This window comes from Nomascus leucogenys, chromosome 15 (assembly GCF_006542625.1).
Source record: "Nomascus leucogenys isolate Asia chromosome 15, Asia_NLE_v1, whole genome shotgun sequence".
Taxonomy (NCBI): Eukaryota; Metazoa; Chordata; class Mammalia; order Primates; family Hylobatidae; genus Nomascus; species Nomascus leucogenys.
In genome coordinates this window covers 40306277-40327588 of record NC_044395.1, presented here as the reverse complement: position 1 = coordinate 40327588, position 21312 = coordinate 40306277, and the positions used below count along the sequence as shown (strand labels likewise).

Genomic DNA, 21312 nt, shown 5'->3' with positions numbered 1-21312 from the left:
TCACTTCTTCCCGGACGGGGCGGCCGGGCAGAGGCGCTCCTCACTTCTTCCCGGACGGGCGGCCGGGCAGAGGCGCTCCTCACTTCCCAGACGGGGCGGCCGGGCAGAGGCGCTCCTCACTTCTTCCCGGATGGGCGGCCGGGCAGAGGTGCTCCTCACTTCTTCCCAGACGGGGCGGCCGGGCAGAGGCGCTCCTCACTTCTTCCCGGACGGGGCGGCCGGGCAGAGGCGCTCCTCACCTCCCAGACGATAGGTGGCCGGGCAGAGGCGCTCCTCATTTCAGAGATGGGGCGGCCGGGCAGAGGCGCTCCTCACTTCCCAGACGGGGTGGCCGGGCAGAGGCGCTCCTCACTTCCCAGACGGTGGGTGGCCGGGCAGAGGCGCTCCTCACTTCCCAGACGGTGGGTGGCCGGGCAGAGGCGCTCCTCACTTCCCAGACGGTGGGTGGCCGGGCAGAGGTGCTCCTCACTTCCCAGACGGGGCGGCTGGGCAGAGGTGCCCCTCACTTCCCAGACGATGGGTGGCCGGGCAGAGGCTCTCCTCACTTCCCAGACGGGGCGGCCGGGCAGAGGGGCCCCTCACTTCTTCCCAGACGGGGCGGCCGGGCAGAGGGGCTCCTCCCTTCTTCCCGGACAGGGCAGCTGGGCAGAGGTGCTCCTCACTTCTTCCTGGACGGGGCGGCCGGGCAGAGGCGCTCCTCGCTTCCCAGACGGGGCGGCCGGGCAGAGGGGCTCCTCACTTCTTCCCAGACGGGGCGGCCAGGCAGAGGCGCTCCTCACTTCCCAGACGGTGGGTGGCCGGGCAGAGGCACTCCTCACTTCCCAGACGGTGGGTGGCCGGGCAGAGGCACTCCTCACTTCCCAGACGGTGGGTGGCCGGGCAGAGGCGCTCCTCACTTCCCAGACGGGACGGCCGGGCAGAGGCGCTCCTCACTTCCCAGACGGGGCGGCCGGGCAGAGGCGCTCCTCACTTCCCAGACGGGGCGGCCGGGCAGAGGCGCTCCTCACTTCCCAGACGGGGCGGGCGGGCAGAGGCGCTCCTCACTTCTTCCCGGATGGGGCAGCCGGGCAGAGGCGCTCCTCACTTCTTCCCGGACGGGGCGGCCGGGCAGAGGCGCTCCCCACCTCCCAGACGGGGCGGTGGCCGGGCAGGGGCTCGGGAGGCTGAGGCGGGCAGAGCACTCGGCGTCAGGAGCTGGTGAGCAGCGTGGCCAACATGGCGACCGCGCGCCTGCAGCCAAACGAGAAAAAGCAGGCAGCGGTGGCGCGCGGCGGCAGTCCCAGGCAGTCCGCGGCGCGGGCAGCAGCGAGCTGAGTAGTTTGCAGCCTGGGCCACAGAGGGAAAGAAGAAAGAAAGGACGGCAGGCAGGCAGGCAGGCAGGCGGGCGGGCGGGCATTTACATTTTATTAGATATTATAAAGTAATCTAGAGATTAAAGTACACTGGATGATTGTGCAGGTTATATACAAATACTATACCATTTTATATAGGGGACTTAAGCATCTATAGATTTTGATATCCATGCAGGTTCTTCTACACTACTTTTGCAACCCTTAGAGTCCAAAAACCCTTCTCCATGCCTGATCTCATCTTCATGCTTGCAACTGAAAGCTAGTTCTTTCTGTGCAAATGGATATGGAGGGACGACTGCATTTCCGATTTTAACCAAAACTTCACTATGTCCATTTTTCTGAGCATCCACAATTCTTGTATTTCCTATTCTGTCAAGTAAGTGTACAGGAAGAACTTGAGTGCATAAAAAGTGTAACTCTAAAGTAAATATAATAAATTCCCATATTGACTATCTATAACAATTTCTTTTAGGGCTAGTACATTTTCACACTTAGATAAAAAGAAAAGCACTTATAAATTTGTGTTAGGTTTACTTTTCCTTTTTTTTCTTGACAGAGTCAGGCTGGAGTGCAGTGGCATGATCTCAGCTCACTGCAACCTCCGCCTCCTAGGTTCTAGTGATTCTCATGCTTCAGCCTCCTGAGTAGCTGGAACTGCAGGCACCATGCCCAGCTAATTTTTTTGTGTGTGTATTTTTAGAAGAGATGGGTTTTTACCATGTTGGCCAGGCTGGTCTCGTACTCCTGACCTTATGTGATCTGCCCACCTCAGCCTCTCAAAGTGCTGGGATTACAGCAGCAGTTTTATTTTTCTATAAAAGATTTAGCAGAGCAATGAACAATAGATTGTGGGTGTCGTTGATTGTACGCAATTTTTGATTTTTTAACCAACAGTCCATTCCATACTTATCTGTCCAACTATGCAAGGTTAAAAAATTGTTCCTGACAAAGGAAACTGTTTCCACCTATTTGCACACAGATTAGCCATTCCAACTGCACCTGCTCACTGACGCCCTCAGCATTTCCTGGTAAGTACACAATGTAAGAAGGGACTCAACTGCCTTTTTCTCTCTTCAAGGAAAAAAAATTAAAACATACTTAGCAGGCCAATGTTCAGATACAGAAATCTCAGATCCAACCAAGGGTAACAACCCATTTGAGGGTAGCCTGAACCTCAGGGAGTTTATGCTGACAGAGCTTGGCTCCACGTAGAAAGCTAGGCAGTCAGAACCTATTCTGGGGCTTCCATAGGAAACATCAAATCTGTCTCTGGTGAGTTAACACTAGGAGAGGCTTTAAAATGAACTAGGATAGTTTATAAAGAATAAGGAATGAGTTCGAATTTTAGGAACCACAGTTGGCTTGGTTCTTGCAAAGAATACTGTCCAATATAAAATTTTGGAACCGAATAGGTCACTTTTGGCATGCTGTGAGTTCATTGCTCATTCAGTGTCATAAATTGAGTCTTGAATTATGGAGCTTTCTTCTACACTACTTTTGCAACCCTCAGGGTCCAAAGACCCTTCTCCATGACTGATCTCATCTTCATGCTGGCAACTGAAAGCCAGTTCTTTCTGTGCAATATTTTGTGGAAACTGAGAGGCCTTTAAATGCACAAAGAATCATTCATCACCAAATGTAAAAGAATCATGGACTGTTCTTCCATGTTCTAAATCTAAGATGATTTAGAGTTCATTTAGTCCAGCCTCTTCATTGTAAGAATAGTAGTATCTCCTTCCACATGGGTAGCAGACATGTTTCTGCCCACCTAGCATCCTTTCCCTCTTTTCAGGTAACACCACCTCATTTTTTCTTTTGGGTAACTTCTCTCCCCGCACTGTTATTCAATAACAACAGATTATTCCACATCTGTTATTCAGATGGGACTGATTCTAGCTCCAGAAGAGGGTCTAAAGAGAGTACCCATTCCCTGACCACAGTGATTGCTTCAAGGATGAGCACTCATCCCAGGTTTGGCCAATGAGAGAAGTCTAATTTGATATCATTTCAACACATGTACAATATTTTCCACTGAAAGCTTAAGGGACATTTCAAGGTCATAGCACATCATTCACATAGCCAAGATCTCCGATGTCTTCCCATTTTGTAGTGGGAAAAGAGATACCAACGGATAATTTCGGTAATACATTAAGGGCATACATTCATTCAACAAATATTCACTACTAGATACCTGGTTCCATGGTGGGTGTTCAGGATGGAGTTATGAATGAAACAGTCATGATCTCTGGATGTCCCATGATGTTCTGAAAGGTGCAGCATGTGTGAGAGCGCGCAGGAGGGCCCTGTAAACTACCCTGGATATATGTTTGTGGGTATCCAGAAAGGCTTCCCAAAGAAAGGAACCAGCCTCCTAAATCTCTCTGAATCTATCCTCCTTTAATTTTCTTCCTCATCCTCACAGCTACTGTCTCAGTTCAGGCCCTCTTTATTTCACATCTGAATTACAGCAATAACTTTCCAACCGAACACCACCACACCCCTACTCTTACCCTATTTTTACCCAACGCACTCTTTACTAATGACAGAATGATTTTTTCTTAGAAACTTTTTTCTAAAGTATAATATCCACCCACAAAAGTACATATGTAAGCATACAGTTTGATGAATTTCCTTAACCAAACACACCCATTAACCAGAGCCTACATTAACAAACAGTCAGCATTCTGCAGCCCCCCCATGTCCCCATCCATATACTCACCCTCTTCATACATAATAAAAATAAGAATTCGTTTTAAAAATGAATATCGCTTCCTTCCTTTGTTAAAGCCTTCCAAGGACTTTCTCGACAGCCTGAAGGATAAACCCCATCTCCTTCGCCAAACTATACCCTAATAATTCCTCGCCTACTGCCCCAGTATTCCCTCCCTGGCCTCTGCAGTGCTGCTCCCTCTGTGGAAACTAACATCTCAGCCCTCTTCCTCTGCATTGTCATGATTCCTAATTATTCCAGGAGCCACCTTCTCAAATCCTTCCATGATCCCTTCCCTCCCCACTATCTGTTTCTCTTGTAGATTTTTGAAGGTAGAAACGGTGTTTTGCATTTGTTTCCCAATTTGTTAAATGAACAAGTGAGTAAATTTATTAATTTCCCATAACTCCTTTCCTCCCTTTCCTTCCCCTCTACCCTACCAATGGCTCTTTTAAAATAAGAACAATCCAGTCCCCTGTGAATGTTTGTGCATGTATGAGATGCACAATGATCACGTATGACCTTTAACCAGCAATTTGCGAAGTCATGACTGGTTTCCATTGATCCAGACACACCTTACTGCCTAGTATCCCCTCCTCCCACACCAAGTAAGGGTACAGTAGGGGCATTTTGTGGTCTCAACCCTACCGAGGTAAGAGGGCACAAAGAAAATTGATATACATGAGACCTCGGGCATTCTTCAGGTAAAAAGATGGCTTAATTGGAACATTCGGAGGCTTAAGAGAAAATCGGGAGTGGTGGAAGGAAGCAATCAAGCAGGGTAATATTTCCCAAATGCCTGCCAGCCATGTGCCAGACACAATGTTAGGCTCTATCTGTGATGTCTTATTTAACTGAAGTGGGAGAAGAATGTAAATAAATGGCTGGATTCTTGAATTGCACAAAAAGAGAAGCCAATACACTTTTTCCTTTATTTGGTTGAAACCAAATTCCTTTATTTGGTTGAAACCAAATAAAGTTATTTGTGCATTTATAGCTTTTTCTTTTAATTAAGAGTGGAAAAGTCACTGAAATGTCTAATTTCAAATAAAATATTTGGTTTCTAATTTCTGTTTTTCAAACAAACAAAAAAATCCCAGAAGCATTATGAAAGGTTTTACTGTGCGGGAGGAAATGTCACTAGGTTGATGGGCCTAGCCAGAACACCTAACACCCTCCATCTAGTCTCCAAACTGAGGCCGTGGCCCTGCAGAGAGCGCCACCGGAAGCCACTTTTATAGAAGCTTTTACGCTCTATGCTTGATTTTTTGTTTGTTTGTTTGTTTTTGTTTTTTTCGAGACGGAGTCTCGCTTTGTCGCCCAGGCTGGAGTGCAGTGGCGCGATCTCGGCTCACTGCAAGCTCCGCCTCCTGGGTTGACGCCATTCTCCTGCCTCAGCTTCCCGAGTAGCTGGGACTACAGGCGCCCGCCACCACGCCTGGCTAATTTTTTTGATTTTTAGTAGAGACGGGGTTTCACCATGTTAGCCAGGATGGTCTCGATCTCCTGACCTCAGGATCCGCCCGCCTCGGCCTCCCAAAGTGCTGGGATTATAGGCGTGAGCCACCGTGCCTGGCCTATACTTGATTTTTAATGAAAACATTCTTAGCAATAAATTCATATGGTTAACCCAAATTTATTTTCTGTAGGCATAACATCAAAAACACCTGGCAGGATTGCCCCACTCCCAGCACTGTCTATTTCTCCCCTAATATCAGTGGGACTCCACTGATGCACAGTTGTGATCTACTAAAACTTCTCTCAAAACTTCCTCCTCTCCTTAGGTCAGTAGCCCCGCCCCTGATCTATTTGGAAATCCCCTGAATAAAAGTTGAATATCATAAACCAAAGCCAACACCCAGAAATTCAAATTCAACCCGTAGGTAAAAAATTTCTGAAGTGACTGTAGACGTAGATGTCTCCAGTGTCGCCTCACTAATAAAGTAGAAGAGGCCAGTGCGATACTGTCTTTATACCCTTAACTTGGGTGCTAGAATATTTATCTTCGTCATCATTTTATCATCCAAACTATTTTGCATAACTTTCATGGGTGCAGAAATTGTTTCTTAAGTGCTTGGTAAAATTAATAGTGATATTCATTCATTTATCTCACTGAACAGGCAATAAATTCCTTGATGACAAGGGCCTTGGGGGGGCCACATCTTCATCTTTGGTTTATGAGTCCTGTGCGTCTTCGTACAAGCAATACTAGTATGAGCCGGCAAGTCAGACTTATTCGGTAGGGGACCAAAGGAAAGAACATGTTTTGATTGCTAAGAAAACATTTTGTTCTCTATCCTTTACTGGGCTGGCAGGCAGGCAAAGGGAATGTTCTTATGAGCACTCACACTGAAACCAAGTTTTTCATCAAATGCAGAAACTCTGAAGGCCACGCCGCTGCGGGCTGCCTCCACAATCCGACCGTCTCGGCGGGCCACGAGATCCTGGCCACGGACGCGGTGGCTGCGCCTCTGCTCGCACGTTCCCCCGGCCTCTGGACTCCCTCCCTCCCTCAATCCCTCCCTCCGGCGGGCGTCGCTGGCGGGTGGCTAGGCCCAACGGCAGGAAGCCGCCGCTATCCTCCGTTCTGCGGCGCCGGGTCCGCCTTCCGTCTGTTCTAGCGCCTGCTCCTGCGCGGCAGCTGCTTTGGAAGGTCTCAAGCCTCCTGTACCTTCCCAGGGATGAACCGGGCCTTCCCTCTGGAAGGCGAGGGTTCGGGCCACAGTGAGCGAGGGCCAGGGCGGTGGGCGCGCGCTGAGGGAAACCGGATCAGTTCAGAGAGAATCAAAGTAGCGGATGAGGCGCTTGTGGGGCGCGGCCCGGAAGCCCTCGGGCGCAGGCTGGGAGAAGGAGTGGGCGGAGGCGCCGCAGGAGGCTCCCGGGGCCTGGTCGGGCCGGTTCGGCCCCGGGCTCAGTGGAAGGAAGGGACGGGCGGTGCCCAGTTGGGCGTCCTGGCCAGCTCACCTTGCCCTGGCGGCTCGCCCCGCCCGGCACTTGGGAGGAGCAGGGCAGGGCCCGCGGGCTTTGGATTCCGGCACCGCCCCCTTCCATTCCCCGGCCAGCGACGAGCGGCAGCGACGGCTGGAGCCGCAGCTGCAGCATGAGAGCCGGTGCCGCTCCTCCACGCCTGCGGACGCGTGGCGAGCGGAAGCAGCTCTGCCTGTTCGCGCCATGGGGGCGCCGTGGGGCTCGCCGACGGCGGCGGCGGCGGGCTGGCGGCGCGGGTGGCGCAGAGGCCGGGGGCTGCCAAGGACCATCTGGCTGCTGGCGGCCGCCGGCTTGACGTGTACAGCGCTGATCACCTATGCTTGCTGGGGGCAGCTGCCGCCGCTGCCCTGGGCGTCGCCAACCCCGCCGGGACCGGTGGGCGTGCTGCTGTGGTGGGAGCCCTTCGGGGGGCGCGGCAGCGCCCCGAGGCCGCCCCCCGACTGCCGGCTGCGCTTCAACATCAGTGGCTGCCGCCTGCTCACCGACCGCGCGTCCTACGGAGAGGCTCAGGCCGTGCTTTTCCACCACCGCGACCTCGTGAAGGGACCCCCCGACTGGCCCCCGCCCCGGGGCGTCCAGGCGCTCACTGCCGAGGAGGTGGACCTGCGCGTGTTGGACTACGAGGAGGCAGCGGCGGCGGCAGAAGCCCTGGCGACCTCCAGCCCCAGGCCCCCGGGCCAGCGATGGGTTTGGATGAACTTCGAGTCGCCCTCGCACTCCCCGGGGCTGCGAAGCCTGGCAAGTAACCTCTTCAACTGGACGCTCTCCTACCGGGCGGACTCGGACGTCTTTGTGCCTTATGGCTACCTCTACCCCAGAAGCCACCCCGGCGACCCGCCGTCAGGCCTGGCCCCGCCACTGTCCAGGAAACAGGGGCTGGTGGCATGGGTGGTGAGCCACTGGGACGAGCGCCAGGCCCGGGTCCGCTACTACCATCAGCTGAGCCAACATGTGACTGTGGACGTGTTCGGCCGGGGCGGGCCCGGGCAGCCGGTGCCCGAAATTGGGCTCCTGCACACAGTGGCCCGCTACAAGTTCTACCTGGCTTTCGAGAACTCACAGCACCTGGATTATATCACCGAGAAGCTCTGGCGCAACGCGTTGCTCGCTGGGGCGGTGCCGGTGGTGCTAGGCCCAGACCGTGCCAACTACGAGCGCTTCGTGCCCCGTAGCGCCTTCATCCACGTGGACGACTTCCCAAATGCCTCCTCCCTGGCCTCGTACCTGCTTTTCCTCGACCGCAACCCCGCGGTCTATCGCCGCTACTTCCACTGGCGCCGGAGCTACGCTGTCCACATCACCTCCTTCTGGGACGAGCCTTGGTGCCGGGTGTGCCAGGCCGTACAGAGGGCTGGGGACCGGCCCAAGAGCATACGGAACTTGGCCAGCTGGTTTGAGCGGTGAAGCCGCCCTCCCCTGGAAGCGACCCAGGGGAGGCCAAGTTGTCAGCTTTTGGATCCTCTGCTGTGCATCTCCTTGACTGCCGAATCATGGGAGTAAGTTCTTCAAACACCCATTTTTGCTCTACGGGAAAAAAACGATTTACCAATTAATATTACTCAGCACAGAGATGGGGGCCCGGTTTCCATATTTTTTGCACAGCTAGCAATTGGGCTCCCTTTGCTGTTGATGGGCATCATTGTTTAGGGGTGAGGGAGGGGGCTCTTCCTCACCTTGTAACCAGTGCAGAAATGAAATAGCTTAGCTGCAAGAAGCCGTTGAGGCGGTTTCTCTGAATTTCCCCATCTGCCACAGGCCATATTTGTGGCCCGTGCAGCCTCCAAATCTCATACACAACTGTTGCCGATTCACGTTTTTCTGGACCAAGGTGAAGCAAATTTCTGGTTGTAGAAGGAGCCTTGTTGGTGGAGAGTGGAAGGACTGTGGCTGCAGGTGGGACTTTGTTGTTTGGATTCCTCACAGCCTTGGCTCCCTCACAGCCTTGGCTCCTGCGAAAAGGTGAGGAGGGCAGTCCAAGAGGGGCCGCTGACTTCTTTCACAAGTACTATCTGTTCCCCTGTCCTGTGAATGGAAGCAAAATGCTGGATTGTCCTTGGAGGAAAGTTAAGATGAATACATGGGTGTACCTCACTTTACATAAGAAATATATTCCTGAAAAGCTGCATTTAAATCAAGTCCCAAATTCATTGACTTAGGGGAGTTCAGTATTTAATGAAACCCTATGGAGAATTTATCCCTTTACAATGTGAATAGTCATCTCCTAATTTGTTTCTTCTGTCTTTATGTTTTTCTATAACCTGGATTTTTTTAAAGCATATTAAAATTACAGATGTGAAAATAAAGCAGAAGCAAACTTCTTCCCTCTTCGCAGAAAACCAGTCTGTGTTTACAGACAGAAGAGAAGGAAGCCATAGTGTCACTTCCACACAATTATTTATTTCATGTCTTTACTGGACCTGAAATTTAAACTGCAATGCCAGTCCTGCAGGAGTGCTGGCATTACCCTCCGCAGAACAGTGAAAGGTATTGCACTACATTATGGAATCACGTAAAAGGAAAAAAGTTTCATGATATCTGTTAGTGGCAGTTTTTGTTTATCTCTGTCAGTTTTTAGTTAAATGTTTAGATCCTCGGAACTACATTAGTGCCTACTATTAACTTACTCTGTCTCTTGTTAAAGGCTAAATCTGCACTTCTCCCTGGTGCTAGCAGGTTCCCCTCACAGTCAATGTAGTGGTATAGCATATCCTCACATTTCCAGTGCCCTTGAGACTGTGCTATGGAACCAATCTTGAACATACATGCATTGACTTGACAAGTTACTGAGTAAGCAGCATATTCAGCAGGTGCCACTACGTGCCTACTCTGCCAAACACTGAGCTTGGGGCCCTAGGGAAGATAGAGAATTATACAAGGCAAAGTCCTTCTCTTTAGGGCTCTTACAATCTGTCACTTCCTAAAAGTAAATGGTGACTGATAAAACAGTTGGCAGAACCTGTTTGATTACTGTGACAGTCTTAATGATACCATAAATCAATATTAGAAAGCTAGTTGACTTAAAGCCTGAAATAATGGGAGTTTTCTCCACTTATTAGAATAAGGAACCTCAGTGACTAATTATTGTGGGTAGGGTCAAGATTAACTAGTTTTATACAGAGTTCTGCTGTAAATAGTCATTTTGCATTTGATTAGTGCAATTCTCTGAATCATCAAGCAAGTTTTACCTCTCTGTATGTGTTTTTGCAGACATGCTTGAAAAGCTCACTTAAATCTAGGTGCTTCAATTCACTTTCTTGAGAGGAGAAATGAAAAGCTGTGGAGAAAATGTCCTCATTAAAGTATTAAAGTGCGGGCAGAATTACAATTACAAAGTGCCAGCCACCAAATAAAGAAGATAAAAGTTCAGTTCTTAAAATGAGTTTTGATGAGATAACAGTCAGTGATCTTGGTGTTACTGGGATTCCACATGGGGCAGTGGGAAAGAGTTCAGGTTTTGAAGGTAACCTAGTTTAGATTTGAATTCCAGCTATGTGACATTGGGTAAATTAGTAGTAGTCCTGAGCCTCAGCTTCCTTATCTATAAAATGACTGGTGAAAATACTTCACAAGCTCATTTTGAGCACTTCAGGAAGTAAGTGAAAGTACCTAAAATAGCAGGCACCCAATTGATGATTTTATATCTTCCTTCTTTGCTTGCAGTGATTTCAGGATGTCCTCATATCTATTTATAGGTCTAAAATTATATCTCAAGGTATGTTGTAGAATAAATCTAAAATAAAAAGGATGGTGCCTTATATCGTGTATTTTAAATGAGTGCCTAAGGCTAAGCCATATTTTAAGAAACATGGTCAACCATTTAGATTAAGCTTGGCTTGCAAACTAGGAAGAAGCACCTAGGCTTTCCTTGAAAATATTTTTTTGGTTCATTTTAGTAAAGCTGTATAGTTAAATTGGTATCTATTATTTTACCAATTTTTTTTTAGTATTAAGTCCATTTAGAACTAACCATATTATTTATGGAATATTTAGCATGAGGAAGGTATAATTGCTTTTTTTTTTTTTGAGACAGAGTCTCACACTGTCGCCCTGGCTGGACTGCAGTGGCGTGATCTTGGCTCACTGCAACCTCCGCCTCCCAGGTTAAAGCGATTCTCCTGCCTCAGCCTCCCGAGCAGCTGAGACTACAGGTGCCTGCCACCACGCCTGGCCGATTTTTTGTATTTTTAGTAGAGACTGCGTTTCACCATGTTGGGCAGGCTGGTCTTGAACTCCCGACCTGTGATGCACCTGCCTCGGCCTCTCAGAGTGCTGGGATTACAGGTCTGAGCTACTGTGCCCAGCCATTGCATTTTTATTCACATATACATTGTTCATATGGAACAATTTGTTAACACTAATCTCATCAGAGAGCAAGATAAATGTGGCAATTGCTCATTTTATTTTGCATATATTAAATTGAGTAGGTTCAGCTCTAACATACCTTAAGAAAAATGCATATCAGTGCACTGTATGTATTTCAAAATGCCTTTCCTATGACTGTCATGTCCTCCTTTAAGGCTTTTCCCTCAAATTTATTACAAATTTAGTATCTTTAGTACTTGATGACTCTAATTACATGAATGCACCTGGAATGACATTTGTAACAGAAGACAGTCTGACTTGCTTTCAGTATTCACAAGTTCTTTACAGTTTGCAAGTCTTTTCCTAGCAGTAATTTAAGAGTTTCATGTAAAGAGGAGTTTCATGTAAAGAGCATGCAGTTTGGAGTCAGAACCTGGGTATGTGACTCTGTGGCCTTGATGAAGCAAGTTACTTAAACTCTTGAGTTTTAGCTTTCTTCTTTACAATGCGTGAATGCCTATCCCCCTACAAAACAAAGATTAAATGTGGTGATGTATGCCAAGGTGCTTTGTATATTGTAAAGTGCTATATAATTATAAGATGTTCTAAATTTTCAAGGATCTAAACCAGGGATTAGCAAACGTTTTTCCAGAGAGTAAATATTTCACACTTTGCATATATAATTTAAGGAGGTGTTGAGAGGATAGATTAGACACTTGAAGTACTTAGGATACTGCCTGGCATGTAGGAAGCACCTGGAAAATATTCGCTGTAATTACCATCAGTCCATTTTACCGAGGAAGGAGCCAAGGTCCAGGCCCACTGAAGGACTTGCATAAGATTACAGTAGCAGTGGCAGAACCAGCCATGCTTGTGCAAATCACAACCCCTTTGAGCCTCTGTCACCTGAACTGCAAAATGAATGGGTTACACAAAATCATCTCTTAGGACCTCCTAGTTCCACTTGCTATCATTCTACTAACTGGCACCCTAAGGTTGAAAGTGCTTATCTGCTTTCCAATGTGGCTTCCTTACAGTCTGGAACTGACAATATGCAGGAGCAGTAAACTGGCAGAAAACCAGGAATCAGAGAAAGAAAATATAATGTAGCTTTAAAGATGTAAAATATATAGTATATTATATATATTTTTAAAGCTTTATATGCCTCAAATATCAGGGAAAGGAGCCAAGTCCTTGGTATTTAGTTTGGTGAATACTTGCATTGAATACATGTCAGGATGTCAAGTCATTTTTGAATGCGTCTCAGGGATTTCTATGCTACACATTCTTTTAACAAATCAAGTATTTATGTACACATGTTCAGATTTTTTGACAAAATGATTAAAATAATGAGATGGAAAATGACTCCTTGTTTATAATGTGTATCCTCCATGCACTAATGTGTTCAGTCGTCACCTTGGGGCAGTTTCTATAAGTTCGCTAATTCTAGATTGGTAATTGGAATCTGATGGCTTTGCCTTTTCTGTGTTGCACCAAGTCCAATTCAGCCTGTCCTCTTGTTCTTTCTTGCCTGTCTTTTCCACTTTATTCTGAGGAATCATCTCCAAGGGCATAAGCAGTATACTCCTTTCTCTCAGTCCAGTTTATTTTACTGAGTGCTCTGATGTGATGCCCTTCATGTATTGTCTCTAGCTACTGTTCACTAAATTAAATGCCATTTTAAAAAGAGTGGGATCAGAACTGGGAACATGATGATGGGTAGAGAGAAGGGGAGGCAAGCTTTCTTCTTAACAGCCGATGCTCAAATTATTGAAATAGGAAAATATGAAGTGGTAATAAACACTAACTATTGTCTCTTCTTTCCTACCTGCCCTCCAACACCACACACACGTACGCACACACACATGCATGCACACACACACACTCTGATGTTCATTTAAGCACAGACTTTGAAAAATGATGATGGCCAGCTGAAGACAGGAGCAGGATTGGCGAGAAAAAAGGATTCAATAATGAATGAGTAAAAAGAAAAGTGCATTTTAAAATAGAGCAGGTGGTGAATATAGATGGGGAGTGAAAAGAAAATGAAAGATGGGGGTGGGGGTAAAAGTACAAAGTGAAGAGAAGATCAGATAGAAGAAAGGCAGAGGCTAGGAAACATGAGAAAAGTAGAGGAAAGATAAGGGTTAAACGGTAAGAGTGGCAGGACAAAGGAGGAACATATGCGGCAAGAATGAGGAAATCGGTTAAAATCTACCATTCTCTGCCACAATGCTGAAAAGAAACCTTTGCTCCAACTTGAAACGCAGCATCTGTCAGCAAATGGGGAGTCAAATCAAGAAGTCTGAATTCACTGACAGGGAAAGTCAGAAACTTAACAAGAAATCACCTAACATTTTAGCAGAAATATAGAACTGTCCCTTGATTCATGACAACAGATTCTTGAACTTGAATGAATGGTCCTTTTTTTCATTTTGGAAAATTCGCATTCATGGCCATTTTTTTCATTTCTAGTCAGCATATTTCATCGGTACTCAATATTCACTTTTAAAGAAATCTATTTTGTTATATTGTCATAATCACCAGTTTACTGTTTTAAAGAATAGAAGGCCAGGCGCGGTAGCTCACACCTGTAGTCCCAGCACTTCCAAGGTGAGGGGATCATGAGGTCAGGAGATTGAGACCATCCTGGCTAACACGGTGAAACCCCGTTTCTACTAAAAATACAAAAAATTAGCCGGATGTGGTGGTGGGCGTCTGTAGTCCCAGCTACTTGTGAGGCTGAGGCAGGAGAATTCGCTTGAACCAGGGATTCGGAGGTTGCAGTGAGCTGAGATCGCGCCACAGCACTCCAGCCTGGCGACAGAGCAAGACTCCATCCCCCCGCTGCCAAAAAGGAAAAAAAAAAGCTATTTCAAGTAAGTTTTAAAGAATTGGATTTTTATGACGGATTTATTTTCAGATCTTCAAATGAATGCTTTAAAAACTACTGAAGCTGAGTGCGGTGGCTCATGCCTGTAATCGCAGCACTTTGGGACGCCAAAGTGGGTGGGTCCCTTGAGCTCAGGAGTTCAAGACCAGCCTGGGCAACATGGAGAAACCCTGTTACTACAGAAAATATAAAAATTAGCTGGGCATGGTAGCACACACCTGTAGTCCCAACGACTGAAGGGGCCGAGGCAGGAGGATCGCTTGAACTTAGAAGGTCAAGGCTACAGTAGGCCAAGATCGCGCCACTGCACTCCAGCCTGGAGACAAAGTGAGATCCTATCTCAAAAAAAAAAAAAAGAAAAAATTACTGAATCTCACCTAATATACTAAAAAAAATGCTCTATGAGACCATGAGTGCTAAGCATCTTAATCTGAATTATTTTTAAAAGGGGAAGAAATGGGACTAATATCAGCAACTTTTAACCAACATTTCTCAAGTGGCTTCTATGTGCAGGCACTGTGCTAGGACTTGGGGATGTAAATAAAACTAAAGCAGGGACCTGCACTTAAAATAGTCTGTTGGACAAGCGTGTGCCTTGTCAGGGAAACAGTCGTGTTGAGAAATAATCCCAACACATGATATATATGTTAGATCAAATGTAGAACCAAATAATTTAAATAACTCTTACTAGGAGCCTCAGAGTTGTCAGAGGATTGTATTTCAGGAATGAATGTCCTTCGTCAAAAACTAAGTCTTCTTAATATTATTTCTGAGAAATATAAGTGCTGCAGGCTCCTGTCTCAGCACTTTAGGCACCTGATGGTTTTCACTAATACTGCAGTTAAAAATAAGTGTTGTTATTAAGCATCGCCTTCAAAATGATTAATTTCTATAGGGATTTTGTTCTCCTAGCAACTAGGAACACCTTCCCTTACCCTATGATTTTTCTGGTTCTCATATGTTAAGTACACGTTTTAAAAATCTCTGTTCCATTAGCTGAAACTTACTCTGAAATATAATTAAGCACATCCATCTTGGTGATCAAACAGTAACACCTTTAAATAACTTTAGATATCTTAGGGTTTATCAAGCCTTCTTGGGGAGGTACAAATTTGTGGCTTTGAAGTTAGGATTCTTTACCGGATGTTTTAATTCACTAATACTTGTTATTTATTAAGCTCCTACTATACACAGGATGCTTTACCTAAGTATTGTTCTATTTTTTAACTCTTTAGTTAAAGGCATTGTGGTACACAGCCACGATGACTGACATTGGTCCTTGCCTCCTGTTATCCATGCCCTCCTGTAATCTTTCCCTTCAAGTTTGGTTTGGATTTAGTGACTCACTTCGAATGAATAGGATATGAGAGAAATGCAAGGCGGAAGCTTCTGAGATTAGGTTATACAAAGACCGGCTTGCTTTCTTGGGAGCCCTTTCTCACCCTGTAGCTTGGTTGCTCTGAAAGAAGCCAACTGCTGTGGCGTGAACTGCCCTGTGGTGGGAAACAGAGAAAGGCCTCTGAGATCCTCAGTCCAACAGCTGGCTAAGAACTGAGTCCAGGCTGGGCATGGCGGCTCACGTCTATAATCCCAGCACTTTGGGAGGCCGAGGCGGGCAGACCACGAGGTCAGGATATCGAGACCATCCTGGCTAACATGGTGAAACCCAGTCTGTACTAAAAAAAACACACAAAAAATTAGCTGGGCATGGTGGCGCGTGCCTGTAGTCCCAGCTACTTGGGAGGCTGAGGCAGGAAAATCGCTTGAACCTGGGAGGCAGAGGTTGCAGTGAGCCAAGATCACGCCATAGCAGTCCAGCCTGAGTGATAGAGCAAGACTCTCTCAAAAATAAATAAATAAAACAAAACACCAAAAAAACCTGAGTCCTGCCAACCACAACCACACAAGTGAGTTTGGAAATGATTCTCCCCAAGGTGAGCCTTCAGATGAGGCTGACATCCTAACTGCAATCTTATGAGAGCCCCCAGTTAGGCCACACTGGGATTCTCGAACCGCAGAATTTATGAGATAATAGATGTTTGTTGTTTTAGTGTTTGTTTGTTATGCAGCAATAGATAATGCAGACACTATCCCAATTTTTGAGATAAGAAAACTGAGAATCAAACATATTAATCATGGACAATTATGCAGATAGTAACTGAGCCAGGATTCTAGGATTCTGACAGGTCTATTTGACTCCAAAGTCTGTGTTCTTTCATTATCGTACTCTTATCATTAAGTCTAAGTTTTTTTTTGTTTTTTGTTTTTTTTTTTGAGACGGAGTCTCACTCTGTCGTTTAGGCTGGAGTGCAGTGGCGCTATCTCAGCTCACTGCAAGCTCCGCCTCCCGGGTTCACGCCATTCTCCTGCCTCAGCTTCCTTAGTAGCTGGGACTACAGGCGCCCGCCACCGCACCCGGCTTATTTTTTGTGTGTATATATATATAAGTTTATATTATATATATATATGTTTCTTATATATGGGGCACATCTCTAGCACTGGCTTACCAGGAAGCTTGTGGGATCTCAGTGTCTGGATATTTGGAATGAAGCAGGAGACAGGACTGGGAAGGGCTTCTTGGACAAGGTGGGCTGACTCAAACTAGAGGCAATGCCTTGGGTGGTTGCCAGCAGTTCTTATGGTGTTTACAAGAGCCTACAAACCTTATGGTGAGGGCCAGTATCAGGTTAACAGCAGTTGTGATCTTGTGGGATAAGTATAATACTCTCCAGGTGGACATGATGTTGGGCCACATGGGTAGCAGCCTTGCTGTTTGAGGGGTCCAGTCCGTGTGATTTGGAGTATAATCACCATCACTGGCCAGCATTACAGGAATCAGGGTCCGGGGTCGCTCTGGTACTGGGTTCCTCATCATTCTATGAGCTTTCTAATTTTCTGCATTCCCAGTGATGAACAGACAGGGAACACTGGTAATATAAAGAAATAGTACTGGCTCTAGAGTGATATAGAGTCAAGCCCATTGATTCCAGGTCCCGACTTATTGCAGGTCCTGGATTTCCTCAGGTACTTTTAATTTATAATATTTTGTAATATGTGCCTATTCCTCCATATTTCCCAATTTTGGGTTTGGAAATGTGGTACTGTAATTTTGGAGGACAGCCTCCCTGTTCACGGATTGGTGATTGCAGGTTTAGCCATCTATAGTGGATGCCCCAATCCAATCTTAACAAAATCTTTTTGCCTGTGAGTGAAGGGGGAGGGGAGGCGTGTGTGTACTGGGATGGGGGCATGGGGGTGAGCAGGGTGATGCTGCTGAGCTGTCCACTGGGACTTCTGAACCCCAAATTTTTAACCTGAAAAACTTGAAGAACACTTGGCAAAGGAATTTGGTAGCTGTCCGCAACATTTTGGCCTAAGTACTGTTGAGGTAGTGTGGATTTGTGGATTGTTCCTTATGTGGATTTTTCTACAACTGGAACACTAGAATGTACCTATCTCCTCTTAAATATCAGCTATGTCCTGTCTTGTTATCATGTCATTATGCTGGAACTATGATCATATGTAAGACATCTTTGTTGAGAATTATGTTTCTATTATTAATAGGTTTATATTACTTAAACTTTAAGCTACAGGCAAACAGAAATCACTAGAAGCTGTAATAAAATTTGGGCAATAGTCATTCCAATTATCAGAGCTCAAATTTTTTTACTCTGATTTTCGGTATTATTATTATTATTTATTTTTTTATTTTTTATTTTTTATTTTTTTTGAGACGGAGTCTCGCTCTGTCGCCCAGGCTGGAGTGCAGTGGCGCAATCTCGGCTCACTGCAAGCTCCGCCTCCCGGGTTCACGCCATTCTCCTGCCTCAGCCTCTCCGAGTAGCTGGGACTACAGGCGCCCGCCACCACGCCCGGCTAATTTTTTGTATTTTTAGTAGAGATGGGGTTTCACTGTGGTCTCGATCTCCTGACCTCGTGATCCGCCCACCTTGGCCTCCCAGAGTGCTGGGATTACAAGCGTGAGCCACCGCGCCCGGCGATTTTCGGTATTATTTTAATAATAACAGCCTGCCTAGCTGGCAGAGGTTGCAGTGAACTGAGATCACACAACTGCACTCCAGGCTGGGCAAGAGAGAACCTGTCCCAAAAAATGGAAGAAAAAAAAAAAGACTAATTCGTTGCTTTTCTTTTCATAACTCATTATGCACATATTTATAGTTATTTGTATTACTTGGATTATATACTATACCAATTTATTAAACTTAGAAGAAGAAACCATTGTGATGCCAAAAGTACATGTTCAAAAGTACTTTTAATTTTCAGATTGCTCCTTCATGTGTAGCTACTTATTCATTTTTTTTTCATTTGTCTAAGCCTAGCTGTGTCTCCAAACAATAATCAAAATGTCTCCTCCTCCTCCCTCTCTTCCCACTCCCATACTTCTCCTTTTTCCTCAATGTAGACTGGGCAGAATTCTAGTTATATTTCAGTTATTTGAACTTATACTTGAGATTAAATCTGCACCTATAGAATCATGATGTAATTGGAACAGTAGGTAATAGCTTTGACTTGTCTGATTTGCCTGATCATCTTGATATTCTGCAAGTGATAAGACTAGTATTTCCAGAAAGATGCTGCCATAAAGGTTATCTGTGGCCAATGAATGTCCAAATATGTGTGTCTCCTACAACCTGGCATGTATTATCTTCTACCATGATTACAGTCTAGCTTAATCTGTATAAACTCCATATCTGAAAACAGAGTAGTGGTGGGATAACTAGAAATCCAAAATCAGTCAGTCAATCAGATTTATTAATGCACAAGGATCACAGAGACAGAGCTGGGATTACAGGCGTGTGCCACCATGCCTGGCTAATTTTTTTGTATTTTTAGTAGAAACAGTGTTTCACCATGTTAGCCAGGCTGGTCTTGAACACCTGACCTCAGGTGATCCACCCACCTCGGCCTCCCAAAGTGCTGAGATTACAGGTGTGAGCCGCCGCGCCCGGCCCTGTTCTGTTTAATAATAGCCATTGTGACTGGTGTGAGATGTTATCTCCTTGTGGTTTTGATTTGCATTTCTCTAATGATTGGTGATGTTGAATTTTTTTTCATATGCCTGTTGGCCACATGTATGTCTTCTTTTGAAAAGTCTGTTCATGAAAGTCTGTTCATGTCCTTTGCCCACTTTTTAATGGGTTTTTTTTTTCTTGTAAATGTGGTTAAGTTTCTTATAGACTGTGGATATTAGACCTTTGTCAGATGCATAGTTTACAAATACTTTCTCCCATTCTGTAAACTGTTTACTCTGTTGATCGTTTCTTTTGCTATGCAGAAGCTCTTTTGTTCAATTAGATCCCATTTATCAATTTTTGTTTTTGTTGCAATTGCTTTTGGCATCTCCATCAAGAAATCTTTGCCCATTCCTATGTCTAGAATGGTATTGCCTAGGTTGTCTTCCAGGGTTTTTATAGTTTGGGATTTTACATTTAAGTCTTCAATCCATCTTGAGTTAATTTTTGCATAGGGTGTAAACAAGGGGTCCAGTTTCAATTTTATGCATATGGCCTGCAGTTATTCCAGCACCATTTATTGAATAGGGAGTCCTTTCTCTATTGCTTGTTTTTGTCAGCTTTGTCAAAGATCAGATAGTTGCAGGAGTGTGTCCCTATTTCTGGGCTTTCTATTCTGCTCCATTGGTCTGTGTGTCTGTTTTTGTAGCAGTACCATGCTTTTTTGTTTACTATAGCCCTGTAGTATAGTTTGAAATTGGGTAGTGTGATGCCTCCAGCTTTGTTCTTTTTGCTTAGGATTGCCTTGGCTATTTGGGCTCTTTTTGGTTCCATATGAATTTTAAAGTAGTTTTTCCTGTTCTGTGAAGAATGTCATTGCTAGTTTAATAGGAATAGATTCAATGCTATTCCTGTTTGGGATACTCTTCATCAGGAGACTGAACTGGCCAATGTGCCAATAGCTTTGTGTGGCGCTGTCCTAGATGTCAAGCCAGCACATTAGGAAGGTTAGGAAGGTTAGAATAGATTACCCCACACAAATGACAGGCGGAAATCTTGGCATGAAATAATATTATTCATTTATTGAAAAGGACTGGTGTGATGTAAAGGTGATTAACTCATAGTAGCACAGACAGCTTTACTCTCTGATTCTCAGTCTGTAAAGCAAATCAGAGAGATTAACTACAAAGTTCCCCTGTATTTCCACTGGGCTATGTATCTATTTGAGTTTTCAAAGCACTATAAACACTTGGCTGGCAGTATTTTCTGAAGTTTTAAGTGAGTATCTATTTATCATGCCCCATACATAATTAAACATAAAGTTCTTAGTAATTCAAATGCCATTTTAAATGTTTCTTCTTTTTATACTTTTCTACATTATATTTGTGCTTCCCATGAATCTTAACAAATTCCTTTTGAAGCCAAAAGAAATGAATGTCTTACTCATTACATCTTCCTTGCTCTGTTTGAAAGCACTTTATTTTGCCAGCATTCATCTAGCATGACTAATAAAGTTTTAAACTTATTTTTCATTGTTTCGTACTAAAATAATCTAAAGTATTATATAGCATTTTGGAAAATTAGATGTACTCTCCTAGGTGTCTTCTTTAAATATTTGTTAATGTCCTTTATTAACCAGTAATTCTATAAGCATGTAGCATATACCATTAACCACAATTATTTAGACATCAACATTGGCAACCCTGCCATTTTGCTTAAAATTCCACTTGCATTCTCTTGATATTATGAATATAATATCTCACTTTATTTATTAAGTATAACAGTCTGGTGCCTAGACCCTAGACAGTAAGCAAGTTGAATTAAAGAAGAAAGATTAAACTTATTTCTGTATATCATAATGTGTGAGAGTAAACAATTTCATCCTACTTTAACTAGTATTCTGCTTTCTTAATTGCCAAAGTTTTTGAGTCATTTGAGAAACATGATTAAGGAGTTGGAATAAAGGTTCTTTATGGAAACATGTGAAGTGATGAGACAATATAAACCAGAGAAGAAAAAGCTATGGGGGAATTTTCTCATGGTCTTCAAGCATCTTTAATCATTCAACAAATATTTTGCCAAGTTGCTTGGCAC

General features: G+C 45.1%; 2 protein-coding genes across 2 annotated transcripts in view; one reads left to right on the top strand and one right to left on the bottom strand.

Moving 5' to 3' along the window:
* MRE11 (MRE11 homolog, double strand break repair nuclease) overlaps positions 1 to 21312 on the bottom strand; it is a 336343-nt gene that overhangs the window by 129987 nt on the left and 185044 nt on the right. The window lies entirely within an intron of this gene.
* On the top strand, positions 5639 to 9417 carry FUT4 (fucosyltransferase 4). Its single transcript, XM_030794532.1, has one exon. It carries the CDS (start codon positions 6859 to 6861, stop codon positions 8452 to 8454), a length of 1596 nt encoding a protein of 531 aa, XP_030650392.1. The 5' UTR covers positions 5639 to 6858; the 3' UTR covers positions 8455 to 9417.

Bases quoted from the DNA above. Each gene is read 5' to 3' on its own strand.
- FUT4 (XM_030794532.1), top strand. From the start codon at position 6,859: ATGAGGCGCTTGTGGGGCGCGGCCCGGAAGCCCTCGGGCGCAGGCTGG.